Source organism: Salmo salar, chromosome 03 (assembly GCF_965601325.2).
Source record: "Salmo salar chromosome 03, fSalSal1, whole genome shotgun sequence".
Classification (NCBI taxonomy): domain Eukaryota; kingdom Metazoa; phylum Chordata; class Actinopteri; order Salmoniformes; family Salmonidae; genus Salmo; species Salmo salar.
The window spans coordinates 30,395,675-30,414,737 of NC_138293.1; the positions used below are offsets into that span (position 1 = coordinate 30,395,675).

The 19,063-nt window shown below is 40.7% G+C and overlaps 2 protein-coding genes across 9 annotated transcripts in view; one reads left to right on the top strand and one right to left on the bottom strand.

The window, feature by feature from the left end:
* Positions 1-3,620, bottom strand: part of LOC106599684 (SS18 subunit of BAF chromatin remodeling complex) — a 25,525-nt gene extending 21,905 nt beyond the window's left edge. For 3 of the 8 annotated variants that reach the window (XM_014190979.3, XM_014190983.3, XM_014190980.3), the window contains exons 1-3: positions 2,325-2,537; positions 1,549-1,625; positions 1,314-1,398 (exon numbers count right to left, since the gene is read on the bottom strand). In XM_014190979.3, the coding sequence (XP_014046454.1) occupies positions 1,314-1,398; positions 1,549-1,625; positions 2,325-2,393 (231 nt within the window). In that variant the 5' untranslated portion in view covers positions 2,394-2,537. Of the gene's footprint in view, positions 1-1,313; positions 1,399-1,548; positions 1,626-2,324; positions 2,540-3,518 lie in introns of those variants that run through there. The other 5 variants (XM_014190977.3, XM_014190975.3, XM_014190982.3 and 2 more) reach the window with 4 other exon arrangements.
* Positions 3,080-16,705, top strand: LOC106599691 (proteasome subunit alpha type-7). The gene is made up of 7 exons (XM_014190989.3): positions 3,080-3,303; positions 3,550-3,676; positions 5,556-5,680; positions 15,419-15,541; positions 15,777-15,896; positions 16,083-16,145; positions 16,255-16,705. Exons 1-7 carry the CDS (start codon positions 3,202-3,204, stop codon positions 16,348-16,350), a joined length of 756 nt encoding a protein of 251 aa, XP_014046464.1. The 5' UTR covers positions 3,080-3,201; the 3' UTR covers positions 16,351-16,705.
* Positions 16,706-19,063: the final 2,358 nt, after the last annotated feature.

The following is a 19,063-nucleotide window of genomic DNA, read 5'->3' on the forward strand; positions in this document are numbered from 1 at the left end:
AGACCAAAGGACAGATTACCACCAGTCTAAGGTCCATTGCTCATGTTTCTTGGCCCAAGCATTCTTCTTATTGGTGTCCTTGGGTAGTGGTTTCTTTGCAGCAATCCGACCATGAAGGCCTGATTCACGCAGTCTCCTCTGAACAGTTGATGTTGAGATGTGTGTTACTTGAACTCTGTGAAGCATTTTTTGGCTGCAATTTCTGAGGCTGGTATATCTAATGAACTTATTCCCTGCAGCAGAGGTAACTCTGGGTCTTCCTTTCCTGTGGTGGTCCTCATGAGACAGTTTCATCACAGAGCTTGATGGATTTTGTGACTGCACTTGAAGTCCTTGAAATTTCCCAGATTGACTGACCTTCATGTCTTAAAGTAATGATGGACTGTCGTTTCTCTTTGCTTATTTGAGCTGTTCTTGCCATAATATGAACTTGGCCTTTTACCAAATAGGGCCATCTTCTGTATACCACCCCTACCTTGTCACAACACAACTGATTGACTCAAACCCATTAAGGGAAGAAATTCCACAAATTAACTTTTAAGAAGGCACACCAGTTAATTTAAATACATTATAGGTGACTACCTCATGAAGCTGGTTGAGAGAATGCCAAGAGTGTACAAAGCTGTCACTGCTACTTTGAATTCTCAAATATAAAATATATTTTGATTTGCTTAACACTTGTTGTCTTACTACATGATTCCATATGTGTTATTTCATAGTTTTAATGTCTTCACTATTATTCTACAACGTAGAAAATAGTAAAAAATAAAGAAAATTCCATACTTTTGACTGGTACTGTATATGTAGAGGGTATTCTTTAGTTGCATAATAGCTCTGTGGTTGCTTGTCTATGCCCTTATATTTGGGGCGGCAGGTAGCCTAGTGGTTAGAGCATTTGGCCAGTAACCGAAAGGTTGCTAGATCGAATCCCCGAGCCGACAAGGTAAAAATCTGTCTTCTACCCCTGAACAAGGCAGTTAACCCACTGTTCCTAGGCCTTCATTGTAAATAAGAATTTGTTCTTAACTGACTTGCCTAGTTAAATAAAATAAAAAGTCAAGTTGTGATCTAGGCCTATATATTATATCAGTTGGTGAAGGGAACATTATGGAGAGGGTATTTTTTTTATTCCCATGTTTGGGGCAATAAAATAAATACTAGGCTACTAGCCAAGAACAACACGTTATTTGAAATTGTACAATATCTGTAAAACTTCATGAATTCTAGTACGCTTCATGTTTTCTCTCTGGCAGAAATGTGTCAGAGTGAATCAGCACCTACGTCACTGCCCTTCGCCCTGGACCAATACTCACAGCAGGGAGCAGAGACTGCATGTTCTGATTGGAGTCTGCTATCGTGGCCAGGTAAACCAAATTTCTGTGGAGCATTTGTTGGTACCTTTTGACAGAACATAAAACACATTTTAACATTTAAAAAGACAGGGAGACGGGCCATCAATACACTGCAAAAACTTAGATGCATGACAGTGTGCAACCTGAAAGCACATCAGGTATGGAGCTTTTGTATAGTACATAAATGATAACTTACTGTGAACATTCTGCGGTCTTTCCTTTGCTCTGGAAATCCATTATACATTGAATCAGCTGATTGTTCTCATCCAGTAACTGAAACATGGCAGAGCAAAACGGTAAGAAAACTGAATTTTTTTTGGATAGGCCTATAGAAGACAACTAACTGCTTCTTCCTATCCAGTAATGTTTGCATTCTGACCTGTTACATATGAGAGAATACAGTAGCCTAAATACAACTTTAAGGGGATTGGAAACATTCATGAAAACAATGTGGCTTGTATTGACTGGTTGAACTTCAGCTAGACAAACGGCTGTCCCATTCCAATGCAGACTACTCATGAAATCATATGGTCTTTGAGAGTACAGTAGTACATGACGTTGATGGCAACATAGTAGTTAGCCGGTCAACCGGCCTTTTGCCTTTTTCTCCAACGTTAGCTAGCTATAATCAATGTCATAATACTAGTAGTCCTGTTCTGTGCGTGCCTGGCTAACAAAAGACGCTAACAATCCAACTAGCTAAGAAAACCTTAGCCTATCCTTCCATTTATATCAGAAACAAATTCAATGTTAGTCCATCGAATCGACTAAACATGTTAGTTATTTTTAGATTATTTGCCCACTACCGCGAAGTTCATATTGACCGCGCTTTACCCTAGCAACATTGTTACCATCTATTTCCCTCTTTACATTTCGACCTGGCCGCTGGCTAGGCTAGTTAGCTAGCAACAGCAGCTGGTGCTGTATCCGCCTCCATTCTGTTGCGGTGCGTGATAAAAATGAATTAGCTACCTTTTGAATTCCAGCGGGTGTTATATCACCCTTTCCACGTTGTCTGTGAGGTGCAAACGCCACCGACATGGTGTTTTCATATAAAGCTAAATAAACTTAAACATACAACTAAACAGCTAACAAATCTGTAGAACTCAAAGCAGGCAGTTTAGAATAGCAACATCTGATGTTATTCTGTGATGTAGTCCATGGCCGTGTTCGAGAGGATCAAATCCGCAATGTATCATGGGTAAATTGTGACTGACTGACTGATCTACAAATAACAATGTGTCATTCTTTATGATCCACCGTGATTTGTAGATCAGTAAGTCGGCAGTGGCATGCAGTCGTTTTGATGCTCTCGAACACGGCCAACTAAAGGGCTGAACGATAATGCCCTTGAGATGTAATATATCTTTGTGAGAGATATATATATATCGAAATTATAAAAACATGTCAATGCATTGTATTGTTGTTTTGTGGGGTACAATTAAGACTTTTATAAAAACAAAACAATGTTTTCAACCCCTGTCCAAAGGTGGAATAATCCAAACTCAACCCAAAGACCACAGGGGAATGGAAAATAGTATCCCCCGGAAACTGTCCAAACAGCGCTAAACCGTCTGTATTAAACTCTTATTATAGTCCTGGAACCAACTATGATAACAATGAAATGCTGTTGAGTTAATAAAGAGTAAAATAAAATGTTGCAGAGGCATCTGTGAATTTGTGAACATTTTCCCTGTGAAATGCTCAAAATTGAACGAGTTATTGAAATAGTTCAAGCGCATGCGCCCTGTGATTACACTCTCACTAAACACTAGCTAGCAAACATTCGCTAGCGGAGTAGCTAGCTACACTTTTTAAACATTTCAGTACATCTGTTTCGAGAAACATAATGGCAGCAAGATATGACAGGGCAATCACTGTGTTTTCTCCCGACGGTCATCTTTTTCAGGTGGAATATGCACAAGAGGCTGTGAAGAAAGGCTCCACTGCTGTAAGTTTATGAAGCTAAGCTAACGTAAGCTGTGTCATTTAGCTACTATGTAGCTAATGTATGATAAGATAGCTAGCGTAACATTGCGATGCTGTTGGAGAAAATTGCTAGTTAACTCAATTTACTAACGTTAGTTAGCTATCATGTTCTGTTGTTGAATGCAATATGTACTTGAATTTCTGTGTTATTATTTAGCTAGTGTCGAACTACTTAACTGTTTCATTTCCCCATTCATTCCTAATTTAGGTTGGCATCAGGGGCAAAGACATTGTTGTCCTTGGAGTTGAGAAGAAGTCTGTCGCCAAACTACAGGAGGAAAGAACAGTCCGCAAGATCTGCGCCCTAGACGACCATGTTTGCATGGCATTCGCAGGTATTTAACTAGCTAACTACATATTCAATAATTTGCATGTTATCTTGATCATCAGACCACATACCAAAGTATGTACAGTTGAAGTTGGAAGTTTACATACACCTTAGTCAAATACATTTAAACTCAGTTTCACAATTCCTGACATTTAATCCTAGTAAAAATGCACTGTTTTAGGTCAGTTATGATCACTACTTTATTTTAAGAATCTGAAATGTCAGAATAGAGTGATTTCAGCTTTTATTTCTTTCATCACATTCCCAGTGGGTCCGAAGTTTACATACACTCAATTAGTATTTGGTAGCATTGCCCTTGAATTGTTTAACTTGGGTCAAACTTTTCAGGTAGCCTTCCACAAGCTTCCCACAATAAGTTGGGTGAATTTTGTCCCATTTCTCCTGACAGAGCTGGTGTAACTGAGTCAGGTCTGTAGGCCTCCTTGCTCACACATGCTTTTCAGTTCTGCCCACAAATTTTCTATAGGATTGAGGTCAGGGCTTTGTGATGGCCACTCCAATACCTTGACTTTGTTGTCCTTAAGCCATTTTGCCACAACTTTGGAAGTATGCTTGGGGTCATTGTCCATTTGGAAGACCCATTTGCGACGACCAAGCTTTAACTTCCTGACTGATGTCTTGAGATGTTGCTTCAATATATCCACATAATTTTCTATCCTCATGATGCCATCTATTTTGTGCTGTGCACTAGTCCCTCCTGCAGCAAAGCACCCCCACAACATGATGCTGCCACCCCCGTGCTTCACGGTTGGGGTGGTCTTTGGCTTGCAAGCCTCCCCCTTTTCCTCCAAACATAACGATGGTCATTATGGCCAAACAGTTCTATTTTTGTTTCATCAGACCAGAGGACATTTCTCCAAAAAGTACGATCTTTGTCCCCATGTGCACTTGCAAACCGTAGTCTGGCTTTTTTATGGCGTTTTTGGAGCAGTGGCTTCCTTGCTGAGCGGCCTTTCAGGTTATCTCGATATAGGACTCGTTTTACTGTGGATAGATACTTTTGTACCTGTTTCCTCCAGCATCTTCACAAGGTCCTTTGCTTTTGTTCTGGGATTGATTTGCACTTTCCACACCAAAGTACATTCATCTCTAGGAGACAGAACGTGTCTCCTTCCTGAGCGATATGACGGCTGCGTACTCCCATGGTGTTTATACTTGCGCACTATTGTTTGTACAGATGAACGTGCTACCTTCAGGCATTTGGAAATTGCTCCCAAGGATGAACCAGACTTGTGGAGGTCTACAATTTTTCTTCTGAGTTCTTGGCTGATTTCTTTTAATTTTCTCATGATGTCAAGCAAAGAGGCATTGAGTTTGAAGGTAGGCCTTGAAATACATCCACAGGCACACTGCCAATTGACTCAAAGGATGTCAATTAGCCTATCAGAAGCTTCTAAAGCCATGAGATCATTTTCTGGAATTTTTCAAGCTGTTTAAAGGCACAGTCAACTTAGTGTATGTGAACTTCTGACCCACTGGAATTATGATACAGTGAATAATAAGTGAAATAATGTCTGTAAACAATTGTTGGAAAAATTACTTGTCATGCACAAAGTAGATGTCCTAACTGACTTGCCAAAACTATAGTTTGTTAACAAGAAATTTGTGGAGTGGTTGAAAAACAAACACGTTTTAATGACTCCAACCTAAGTGTATGTGAACTTCCGACTTCAACTGTAGCTAACATTGCCTAGCGAGAACAATTTGCGTAATGGCTGTTTCCAGAGGTAAAGCTTTGTCTAGGGAGTTTCTTTCTGCCATTTGTCTGGTTGCAATATTGTTTGGTTTGCTGTGGCTCATAGCCCAACCAGCTGAACGTTTCGCTCTTAGTGTCTCTTATTTAACCAGTTGTCTGCCTCTGTCAGGTCTGACAGCAGATGCCCGCATTGTGATCAACAGAGCTCGGGTGGAGTGCCAGAGTCACAGGCTCACTGTGGAGGACCCAGTCACCGTTGAGTACATCACACGACACATCGCCACCCTGAAACAGGTACAATACACACCACCTCTAACTAACAACAGCCCCTAACGACTTGCTATTGCCATCCGTGACAGACGCCACTCAACAATTACAGACTTCACTAACACAGGAAGTCACAGCCCTTCAATAGTCTCTCTCATATGTGCACAAGCAAGAGATGGCTTGTGTAAGACTTATTTTAATGTGATAATGTGAAGGGAAGAAATTTGTCAGGCACCTGCAGCAGACCCACGTTTAAAAAGTCTGTTTAATAAGACTTACCTGTGGATATTTTGTCAACGTCATAAAGACCAACCACCTGGACAACTGGCAGAGTAAGTTCAAGTTTATTCAACATTAGTGACACAGAGGGAACTTTCTGTGTTGGGTCAACGTGACGATGTTGTCCAAGAGTGACAGCATCGTCGCATGCAACCAGGGATGGGTAGGTTACATTCTGAATGTAATCCTTTACAGTTACTATTGTTACCTTCTAATTCTCAGAGTAAAAAAAACTCTACGGACACTATGAAAGCTCAACCAAGTTTAATTCTTCCCAGAGGATCAATACAGATCAATACAGGATCAATATAGTTTAGATGCACTCCTCCTTCTCTCCAACCCTTACATCTGTTATGGTTCGACAGGAAGGCGAAGTGATGGGGTAATAAACCGTTCCTTCTCCCTTAAGGTGACCTGACCTCAACCCCCTTGATGCCTAATCCAAAGCTCTCCACCTGTATCACCTATAGCAATCATGTGACTGCCTCCCCTCTACCCAGCACATTCCAAAGCCATCTGGCTCCTACAGATAACCATTAACCTCTGATGTAAAAACCAGTCTCTATCACTCCTCAGATACTATAGTATTACTTCTGATGTATCATGTCTCTAGTATAATACTGTTCCAAGTTTAACCCAGAATCTAACAGTCCCCTGTTTTGAACATTTAACTCCGTACTGTTCAACATTACATACACTTGGAAATTACTTATAAATGGACAAACAATCATTAGTAAAACATGAACAAAAAATAAACAGAATTAACATTCACAGTGAGGTTTACAAACTCAGAGACTTATGGCCTCTGTGTATGGTGTGATCATAGAACAATCTTATTTCCATTCCTCATAGAACACTGATTATAACGTGTCCCCTGGGTCTGTTGACTTCTCCCAGTTCAACATTCTCCTTCTGGTTCCTAAGAGAGTGATGGCACAAAACTTGCAAAGCAACGAGAAACACTAAACATAACAGTATTAGCAATGTGGTAAACTATGCATCATTTTATATGCATGAAAACCAAAGTCTGAGACCATGACAATTCCCACTCTCTCTTCACCTGACTCTATGCCTCCAGGATACTTTTCTGCTGGATTCCACAAAAATGAAAGCCCTAAAAGCCTCCTCATGCTTTCGCCCAGTCTTCCCCTTACCAGCCCCAGGTTCTGAGAGGTGTTCCCAAGCCATGTCATTTTCACTTTGTTCCCAATCTCCTCCATTGCCACCTGATAGGCAAGTGCGTATCCCTAATCAACGCTACATCTTCTTGAGGTAACTCGGCACTGTATAGACTCTCACATCAATGCCTCCAAAATGTTGTTTAGAGTACAATTACCCCAACATCTATCCTTTTATGATGCATTAACCAATAAAGCAGCTAACCCAACTATGTTTAAAGTAGCTCCCAGACCCAACCAATCTGCTTGTCTACGGTGGAATCTAGTCTCTCTCTCTTTCTTTAGCTCCGCTTCCTCTGTCGTGGCGTCTTCAAGCTCACCCATTATGCAGCTGGACCTTCACTTCCCGTGAGAACTATGCACCCACCGAGGAGAGACATGACGATCTTTACCGCTGCAGGTGCTGTAAGGAGTACTGTGTGTAGACCAGACCAACACTGTCCCAACACCCCGCCTGGTGTATCTTGATGTACACTCAATCTCCAGAATTCAGCCCATGCCTCGGTTATCTCCTGCTCCTCATGTGCTGCTTTCACCTGAGGATATACACACTGCAACGCATGACAACATAGACTCCCCCTTATGGCAAGATCACTAATTTGTGGCATTTGAATAACAGGCCCCGGTACTCCCATCAGTCTCCCAGTTACCCAGCTATTTGGCATGAGTCCTCATAAACTGATAACCCAACAATGCTACTAAAGTAACCCCTGTTACTCCTAACATGGCCCATGACTATAGCCTCCTTCAATTACTGTCCCTACAAATCAAATCAGACTTTATTTGCGACATGCACCGAATACAACAAGTGTAGACTTTACCGTGAAATGCTTACTTACAAGCCCTTAACCAACAGTGCAGTTTAAGAAGAAGAAAGTATTTACCAAGTAGGCTAAAATAAAAAGTAATAATAAAAAGTAACACAATAAGAAAAGCAATAACAAGGCTATATACAGGGCACTGGTACCGAGTCAGTGTGCAGGGATACAGGCGACTGCCGTGAGAATAACTACTGCATGTAATCTGTCAAGTGTTTTCCGGCTGTTAGAAATTGGGAACGAGATTAATAAATTGGAAGAATATCCAACCTAACACCATGATCTGGGTTTGTGTAATGTTCAATTTAACTTCATAATAGTCCCTATATTGTGCACAGTTAGCGGTCCTCCCTCTCCTACGAGCTGTCTCCTGTAACAATATACATAGTCTCTGGGAATGATACCCCTCTATCACCACAACCTTAATTTATGAGCCCCCACAGATCTCCCCCGCAGTCACATTCCATCCCACTGTCTCAAACACAGGCCTCGTGTACTTCACCTCCTGCTGCAGATACATTTGCAAATATCATTCCATCTAACCCATAAAACACTAGTTACTACTCCTAATGCACTTCTACAGTTATAAACATACTAAAACATTCTCAAATCAATTAGTCAATATACATCAGTCCCTCCTCTGGAACAATGATCACTCTTATGTTCCATGAAACCTAAAAATGTATTGACTTGAAAAGGAAAGAGGAAAAAAAGTACATGTTTAGTAACTTCACACCACCCTTGATGCGACTAAAACTGTGGAAAGAACTGTCCATCCGTTACCTTCTATACCCATATGATGCTGGTCTCCATGCCCTCTCCTTCATGTTCACCCTTGGGTGTTATCGCAAAACACAGACTATGAGCCTTGTATGCAATTAATTGTACCGTATCTTCCAGCAATCTATATGTATTGTGATTTAACATTACAATTCTGATGACGTGGTTAAAAAAAAAAAAGCCTTCATGGTTGACCCAAGCTATCGTCCAGTGAGTTCTCTAACAACCTCCCTGTCGGAGGATACATAGAGATAAGATTTCTAGAGCCTCCCTAGGCCTAATACATTTTTGCAGTGCCCCCACCCCTCACAGTTTTAGAGCACCCCTCTCTCTCTCTATCCGAATCATAACTAAAACATTTTATCAATTATCCAACCCAAATTCAGAATTACAGTCCTTAGTGCTTACTTTGAGTCTATGACTCAAACTCAAGTCTCTCAACCTAGCACACATCATCCCTGTTAGAATGTACGTTTAATAACTGAACCTTTTTATTGCCGGTAATAGCTCTTCTCATTACAGCCCCCATTTGTCCCTGTTTTCCTGTCGCAAGTGGCCTGGTAATGAAAGAGCGATATCTGAATGCATACTTAGTCTAAATTGTTCGCAGTGTCCCGGCACTTATCGTTCTAGCGTGTCTTCTTCAGATAGCGTTACAGTTCATCTTCCCAACGGCACATGTAACTCTTGCCTGTCACATTTGATGGCCCTTGATCATGTCCCGATTTTCAATATCCAAATAGATGCATCCGTTTCTCCCACGTACACGAGTCTCTCACCTGAGCCGTTATCTCTCTCCACACACGCGGTCTCAGCACTCTGCCGCCCGTACCCAGGTTTGGCTCGGACTCAGAAGTGTTAAAAGTCGCTGTCGCATTGAACGCCTTTGTCAGTCTTTCTTCAGCCGGTTAGGGAGGGTTTTGAGGTTCACACACACACTGTTTGTGGTCATATTATTCCTACCATGCCTTAAGACACGATGTGATGTCACCTTCCATGATAACCTCAAGAGAGGAAAGAGCATAATAACATACTGTTACTGTTGACACCATTTTCAAAATTAGTTCATACTCCCGCATTTGACTGGCGACCTCTCGGAAGAGTTACCAAATCAGGAAGTTAGCACCCTAACCCATCGAAGAATCCCACACTCCATTAGGCCCAATCTGGTGAAATCAGCAATACACATCACAGTCCATTTGGAGTAACTGTCATCCCTTATTGACATTTTTCCTTCTATATGCAGACTGAACAAAATACATTTGTATATATACCCAAGGACCAGGACCTCAGGGAACTGGTCATTTTCCCTTCGAACACATGATTCACATTGAATGAAAAACAAAATGTTAAATCAAAAATAAACAAATTCGATCAACCAATCAACTTAGAATTACAACTCTTGATAACTCCATAAGGAAATAATAGTATCTCATAAAGCAATGGTAGAATAGACATTGGTGTTTCTCATTCATTTTATAATTAAATCTGACTCCTACAGATAACCATTAACTTCTGGTGTAAAAATCAGTCTATCACTCCTCAGATACTATAGTATTACTTCTAATGTATCATGTCTCTAGTATAATACTGTTCTGATTTTAACCCAGAATCTAACACTATACTGAACAAAAATATAAATGCAACAATTTAAAATATTTTACTGAGTCACAGTTCATGTAAGGAAATCAGTCAATTGAAATAGGCCCTAATCTATGGATATCACATGACTGGGAATACAGGTACCTTAAAAAAATGTAGGGGCGTGGATCAGAAAACCAGTCAGTATCTCGTGTGACCACCATTTGCCTCATGCAGCGTGACACTTATCCTTCGCATAGTGTTGATCAGACTGTTGATTGTGACCTTTGAAATGTTGTCCTACTCCTCTATAACGGCTGTGCGAAGTTGCTTGATATCGGAGGGATCTGGAACACGATGCCGTACATGTCATTCCAGAGTATCCCAAATATGCTCAATGGGTGACATGTCTGGTTCGTATGCAGGCCATGGAAGAACTGTGACATTTTCAGCTTTCAGGAATTGTATACAGATCTTTGCGACATGGGGCTGTGCATTACCATGCTGAAACATAAGGTGAGGGCAGCGGATTAATGGCATGACAATGGGCCTCAGGATCTCGTCATGGTAACTCTGTGCATTCAAATTGCCATCGATAAAATGTGTTCGTTGTCCGTAGCTAATGCCTGACAAAACCATAACCCCACCGCCACCATGGGGCACTCTGTTCACAAAGTTGACATCTGCACACCGCTCGCCCACACGACACCATACACGTGGTTTGCGGTTGTGAGGCCGGTTGGACGTACTGCCAAATTCTCTAAAACAACGTTGGAGGTGGCTTATGGTAGTGAAATTATCATTAAATTACATAGCAACAACTCTGGTGGACATCCCTACAGTCAGCATGCTAATTGCCCCCTCCCTCAACCTGAGACATCTGTGGTGTTGTGACAAAACTGCACATTTTAGTGGCCTTTCGTCCCCAGCACGAGTTGCACCTGTGTAATGATCATACTGATTCATCAGCTTCTTGATATGCCACACCTGTCAGGTGGATGGATTATCTTGGCAAAGGAGAAATGCTCACTAACAGGGATGTAAACAAATTTGTGCACAATATTTGAGAGAGAAGCTTTTTGTGCGTGTGGGATATTTAATTTCAGCTCATGAAACATGGCACCAAAACTTTACATTATTATATTACATACATTATATTTCTGTTCAGTGTAGTTACCTGTCCAAAATTGTAATCACAAATGTAACTTTTGGGTTACCCAAACTAAGTATTGTAATCTGATTACATTCCATTTTTTGTTATTTAACTCAGTTAAGAACAAATTCTTATTTACAATGACGGCCTACCCTGGCCAATCCCTCCCCAAACCTGGACGATGCTGGACCAATTGTGTGTCGCCCTATGGGACTCCTGATCACGGCCAGTTGTGATACAGCCCGGAATCGAACCAGGGTCTGTAGTGACGCCTCTAGCACTGAGATGCAGTGCCTTAGACAGTTGTGACACTTGAGAGCCCAATTACTTTCCTCTTAACAGGCGCAGGTTAGTAGCTAGCACAGCCACTAACCTTAACCCTAATGCTTAATCATAACCTTAAATGAAGACCAAAAAGATAATTTATGTTTTCATACATTTTTACAATATAGCCAAGTTTGGCCTATCTTGGGGAAATGGCTCAGTTCTGCCTTAAGGACAAGACTGATCCCAATAAATTCAACCTGCTTAAGAGGCATTAGGAGACAAAATGTATATTACCAATTGAGCGACATCTATTGCAGGATCAATTAATGTTCGAGTTTACATAGCTGGCCATAATTGGATGTTGCATTTTACTTTACTTTATGGGTTGGTTATGTAGGCATCTTCTAACCCATTACTTTCTATTACAGATAATAATACGATTAGGCTATATCTACATCAAACCAACAACAGTCTTTCAGATTTCCAGTCATTCCAATTCATTTAATACCCCTTAATTTTCAAGAATAGGACTTGGAAATATAGATTAGTCAAATAGTTTTACCTGAGCATAACCCAAAAACTAAGGACTAATTATTGCCTGACATGTTTATGATTGTGTTGTCATGGAGGTTTGATTGGGCTCATTGCTTCGAGTTGACAAATAAATTCTGCTTCTAGGAATGGCTTTGAGCACTACCCAAAAGTGCTATTTGCATGTGAAAATCTAGATGGTAATTTTCCATGAAGAAAATCGAACCCCTCACTCGTGTTCTTCTTAAATTCAACTTGTTTTTGACAGTATGGAGCACAATACCATGGGAGAGTTTAAAACTCAAACTTTTATTCCATTGGCTGTTGCAAGTGCACATTTTTCACTTGCTGTCCACTGGGGTGTCTTCATTACTCCGATTGTGTTGCAAAATCTTTCTTAAACAGAAGCAAACGGAGAGAGGCCGTTCTTATTATACCTCCAGTGGGAGGGACCTTCCTGAATTGGTCCAATAGAAGCTTGCGTTTTGCTCTGTTTGCATACGTTTTGGTTCTTAAACGGCTTACATAACGAATATATTTTAATTTTATTTAACCTATATTTAACTAGGCAAGTCAGTTAAGAACAAATTCTTATTTACAATGACGGCCTAGGAACAGTGGGTTAACTGCCTTGTTTAGGGGCAGAACGACACATTTTTACCTTGTCAGCTTGGGGATTCGATCTAGCAACCTTTCACTTACTGGCCCAACGCTCTAACCACTAGGCTAACTGCCTCCTGTATGTTGATGCATTGGCCGGGAATATAACCCAGGTCGCAAAAACAATGATTGATAAACAGCTTAAACTTCTTAATTTCAACCATTATTGGGTTAAAATACAATACTGGTCATAAGTTTTAGAACACTTACTCATTCAAGGGTTTTTCTTTATTGTTACTATTTTCTACATTGTAGAATAATAGTGACGATATCAAAACTATGAAATAATACACATGGAATCACGTAGTAACCAAAAATTCTTAAATAAAATATATTTAAAATGTAAGATTCTTCAAATAGCCACCCTTTGCCTTGATGACAGCTTTGCACACTTGGCATTCTCTCAACCAGTTTCACCTGGAATACTTTTCTAACCGTCTTGAAGGAGTTCCCACATATGCTTAGCACTTGTTGGCTGCTTTTTCTTCACTCTGCGGTCCAACTCACCCCAATCCATCTCAATTGGGTTGAGGTTGGGTGATTGTGGAGGCCAGGTCATCTGATGCATCACTCTCCTTCTTCATCAAATAGCCCTTACACAGGCTGGAGGTGTGTTGGGTCATTGTCCTGTTGTAAAACAAATGATAGCCCCACTAAGCCCAAACCAGATGGGATGGCGTGTCGCTGCAGAATGCTGTGGTAGCCATGCTGGTTAAGTGTGCCTTGAATTCTAAATAAATCAGTGTCACCAGCAATGCACCCCCACACCATCACACCTCTTCCTCCATGCTTTACGGTGGGAAATACACATGCGGAGATCATCCGTTCACCCACACTGCGTCTCACAAAGACACAGTGGTTGGAACCAAAAATCCAATGTCCATTGATCGTGTTTCTTGGCCCGAGCAAGTCTCTTATTCTTATTGGTATTGTTAGTAGTGGTTTCTTTGCAGCAATTCGACCATGAAGGCCTGATTCACACAGTCTCCTCTGAACAGTTGATGTGTCTTTTACTTGAACTCTGTGAAGCATTTATTTGGGCTGCAATTTCTGAGACTGGTAACTCTAATGAACTTATCCTCTGCAGCAGTGGTAACTCTGGGTCTTCCATTCCTGTGGCGGCCCTCATGAGAGCCAGTTTCATCATAGCGCTTAATGGTTTTTGCGACTGCACTTGAAGAAACTTTCAAAGTTCTTAATTTTCCGTATTGACTAACCTTCATGTCTTAAAGTAATGATGGACTGACGTTTCTCTTTGCTTATTTGAGCTGTTCGACCAAATAGGGCTGTCTTCTGTATACCCCCCTACCATGTCACAACACAACTGATTGGCTCAAAGGCATTAAAGAGGAAATAAACTCCACAAATTAACTTTAAAGAAGGCACACCTGTAAATTGAAATGCATTCCCGGTGACTACCTCATGAAGCTGGTTGAGAGAATGCCAAGAATGTGCAAAGCTGTCAAGGCAAAGGGTGGCTATTTGAAGAATCTCATATAAAATATTTTTTGATTTAACACTTTTTTCTTTGGTTACTTCATGCACAAAGTAGATGTCCTAACCGACTTGCCAAAACTATAGTTTGTTAACAAGAAAGTTGTGCAAGTGTATGTAAACTTCCGACTTCAACTGTATACATTAGTGAACTGGGATCAGACCACCAGCCATCCGCAACAACTACAATCCGTAAGGCGCAAATAAATGAGCAGCAGTGTGATTCACATCAGTGGGCTATGTAGCCTAGATATCAATAATAAGTGTAGTGCTATGTGCCACTGCTGCCGTCCTTACATGCAAGCATTTATTCTAGTTGGATAATCTTTGAATGCCGACAGCAGTCGCACCATTGGAAGACATACAGTAACTTGGACTGTAGCCTACAAAAAGCCTATTCCTGCTCTTTTCCCACGATTGTTATAGATATAATATATTTTCTTTTACCTTTATTTACCTAGGCAAGTCAGTTAAGAACAAATTCTTATTTACAATGACAGTCTACCCTGGCCAAACCCGGACGATGCTAGGCCAATTGTGCGCCGCCCTATGGGACTCCCAATCACGACCGGTTGTGATACAGCGTGGAATTTAATCAGGGTCTGTTGTGATGCCTCTAGCACTGAGATGCAGTGCCTTAGACCGCTGCGCCACTCGGGAGCCCAACTATCCATCAAACACATTTGGTGTGTCATCATATTAGTCTCTGATTTGTGGTCAGACTCTTTCAGACATAAGACTTAAACGTGCGCCTTTTTTCAATGTTGATTCGAATATCATTAGGAAAATAAATGTACAAAAAAAACGGAATTTAAAAGTAACCCTAGTTTTTCAAAAGTATATCTAATCTGACTACAATATTTTTTGCTGGTCATGGATTACAGTTAGTTTTGTAATCTGTTACTCCCCAAACCTGCATGCAAGGCTACCTTGTACCCAGTTTGGTAGAGTAAACTAGAGTCCATATGATACTTGACTGTTTGTTTATTTTCATAGAAAGCCAGCTTTTTATCTTTTTCTGTAGCGTTACACTCAGAGTAATGGACGAAGACCGTTTGGCATCTCGGCGTTGATCGTGGGTTTTGACTACGATGGGACCCCCAGGCTCTATCAGACTGACCCCTCAGGAACATACCATGCATGGAAGGTCAGCCAATCCACAAAAATACCTCACCTTTCTCCACAGATAAATATGTTTATCGTTTTTCATAGCCATGATGATTCTCTGAAGTGTATCGTTGCAAAAATGAGATTCTGTCTTAATTGTGCGGTCTGTTTTTTAAATAGACGTTAGCTATTGAGCTGTATTTAAACCACACTATTGGTATTTTATTGTTTTAAAAATACTCAGTTACTGATTTGTTACCCATCTCTTTGTTCAGGCAAATGCAATTGGCCGCAGTGCTAAAACAGTGAGGGAATTCCTGGAGAAGAACTACACAGAGGAAGCCATCGCCACTGACAACGAGGCGATTAAGCTGGCAATCAAAGCCTTGCTTGAGGTGAGATCAACCACTGTCATTTTTATGCTAAACTCCAAACCGACCCTTACCGCCTACTTCCTGCTCCCCTAGGCACTTCTGTAGGTCTGAGACAGTTATATTTGTGTATTCAATATGGCTAAAAATTCAGCTGTTAGCATATTAAATCCATTGTGTACATTTGACCTTTTGAACTATGTTTTACAGGTGGTTCAGTCTGGTGGGAAGAACATTGATCTCGCTGTGATCAGAAGAAACCAGCCACTGAAGGTAACCTCACCATAGAGTTTGGTGGTCTGATCCCAGTATTTGCTGCTTTAAACATGTCTTTGTCTATGGGTTAATTGCTTCTTTTTTTTTTTTTTTTTGCTCCATGTAGTTATTGGAGTCCAAAGAAATTGAGACCCTGGTGGCTGAGATCGAGAAAGAGAAAGAAGATGAGGCAGAGAAGAAAAAACAGAAGAAATCTACTTGAAGTTGTTACTCAACCACTTGCTTTCATTTAGCACTTGGGTAAAGGCAGCGTATTTGGTCGGTAAATATAGAAAAGTGTCAAGGTTTATAGGCCCAAATATAGCTTTCATGTCACACACTAAGGTTCGTATGTTGAATTTTCACATAAATAGCCCACCGGCATTGCCATCAATGCATGGTTTATGTGGAAGTTGAGTTGTGTGGATCTCAAGTTAGGATTCAGAACTTGGAGATCTCACCTCTGCCCTCTTTTAAGAACAGTATGTTATTTTAAGAACAGTTATTTTTTTCATTGAACTTATTTGAAGTGAATGTTAATAGATCGACATACTTAATAAAGTCAACTTGTTTATGTACCTTTGTTTTTATTCATTCATCATGTTATAGGAAGAGTGTTTATTTTCTTTAGATTCAAGTTTTATCTTTGTTGTATGCGTTAAAATGCTAAAATGTCTGTAGTGAAGTCGAGCACCCAATCCCAGGTAATAATTAAAAAAAATACTGTAGTAAAATGGAATCAGAACAGCATTATACCAACTATGTCAAGAATCATCAACGCAACAGTAAATATCACCCCCATGAATGGTTCAGCCCCCCCCTGGACCTATTGAGATATTCCGTGTGACTAACACATTTCAGTTAATTACTATAGCTTAAGCCTTGGTCCGATCAGTGTAATTTTGTACATGCTGGATCTCTGTGGCAGGACGCATCATTCACCCAAGTTTGGTCAATCGGGCTACTGCTGTCTGAGATGTCATGTGACCAATGGATGGACAGGGACAGATCCACAGTCCCCTCCCTGATTTCATCGTGGGGGATAATGAAGGCTTAGTTTGACATATCAGTGGGTCAATATGAAGAAATTACAATGTAATTTTATCTTCACTTCAGTATCCTACCCAGCAGTATACAAAAAGATCACTGTTATTCCTCACTCCGCCAGAGGCAGTAGTAGACTCAACATCCATAACGGCAATGTTTCCATTTACCAGCGTTCTTTACAAATATCACTTGTACAGCGACTGAAGAGTAGCCAAGGCCCCAGACAGACTGCTTTATGAAGCGCTCATCTCTCACATAGTCATTTAAAGGGCAGTGCAGTTACAGTTGAAGTCGGAAGTTTACATACACTTAGGTTTACATAAACGAGTCATTACAACTCGTTTTTCAACCACTCCAAAAAATTCTTGAAGACAAACTATAGTTTTGGCAAGTCGGTTAGGACATCTACTTTGTGCATGACACAAGTCATTTTTCCAACAATTGTTTACAGACAGATTATTTCACTTCTAATTAATTGTATCACAATTCCAGTGGGTCAGAAGTTTACATACACTAAGTTGACTGTGCCTTTAAACAGCTTGGAAAATTCCAGAAAATTATGTCATGGCTTTAGAAGCTTCTGATAGGCTAATTGACATCATTTGAGTCATTTGGCAGTGTACCTGTGGATGTATTTCAAGGACTACCTTCAAACTCAATGCCTCTTTGCTTGACATCATGGGAGACCTCCACAAGTCTGGTTCATCCTTGGGAGCAATTTCCAAACGCCTGAAGGTAGCACGTTCATCTGTACAAACAATAGTACGCAAGTATAAACACCATGGGAGCACGTAGCCATCATACTGCTCAGGAAGGAGACGCGTTCTGTCTCCTAGAGATGAACGTACTTTGGTGTGGAAAGTGCAATTCAATCCCAGAACAGCAGCAAAGGACCTTGTGAAGATGCTGGAGGAAACAGGTACAAAAGTATCTATCCACAGTAAAACGAGTCTTATATCAACATAACCTGAAAGGCCGCTCAGCAAGGAAGAAGCCACTGCTCCAAAAACGCCATAAAAAAGCCAGACTACGGTTTGGAACTGCACATGGGGACAAAGATCGTACTTTTTGGAAAAATGTCCTCTGGTCTGATGAAACAAAAATAGAACTGTTTGGCCATAATGACCATCGTTATGTTTGGAGGAAAAAGGGGGAGGCTTGCAAGCCGAAGAACACCATCCCAACCGTGAAGCACGGGGGGTGGCAGCATCATGTTGTGGGGGTGCTTTGCTGCAGGAGGGACTAGTGCACTTCACAAAGTAGATGGCATCATGAGGATAGAAAATTATGTGGATATATTGAAGCAATATCTCAAGACATCAGTCAGGAAGTTAAAGCTTGGTCGTCGCAAATGGGTCCAAATGGACAATGACCCCAAGCATACTTCCAAAGTTGTGACAAAATGGCTTAAGGACAACAAAGTCAAGGTATTGGAGTGGCCATCACAAAGACCTGACCTCAATCCTATAGAAAATTTGTGTGCAGAACTGAAAAAGCATGTGTGAGCAAGGAGGCCTACAGACCTGACTCAGTTACACCAGCTCTGTCAGGAGGAATGGGCCAAAATTCACCCAACTTATTGTGGGAAGCTTGTGGAAGGCTACCTGAAATATTTGTCCCATGTTAAACAATTTAAAGGCAATGCTACCAAATACTAATTGAGTGTTTGTAAACTTCTGACCCACTGCGAATATGATGAAAGAAATAAAAGCTGAAATCACTCTCAACTATTATTCTGACATTTCACATTCTTAAAATAAAGTGGTGATCCTAACTGACCTAAGACAGGGCATTTTTACTAGGATTAAATGTCAGGAATTGTGAAAAACTACGTTTAAATGTATTTGGCTAAGGTGTATGTAAACTTCCCACTTCAACTGTATATGTTA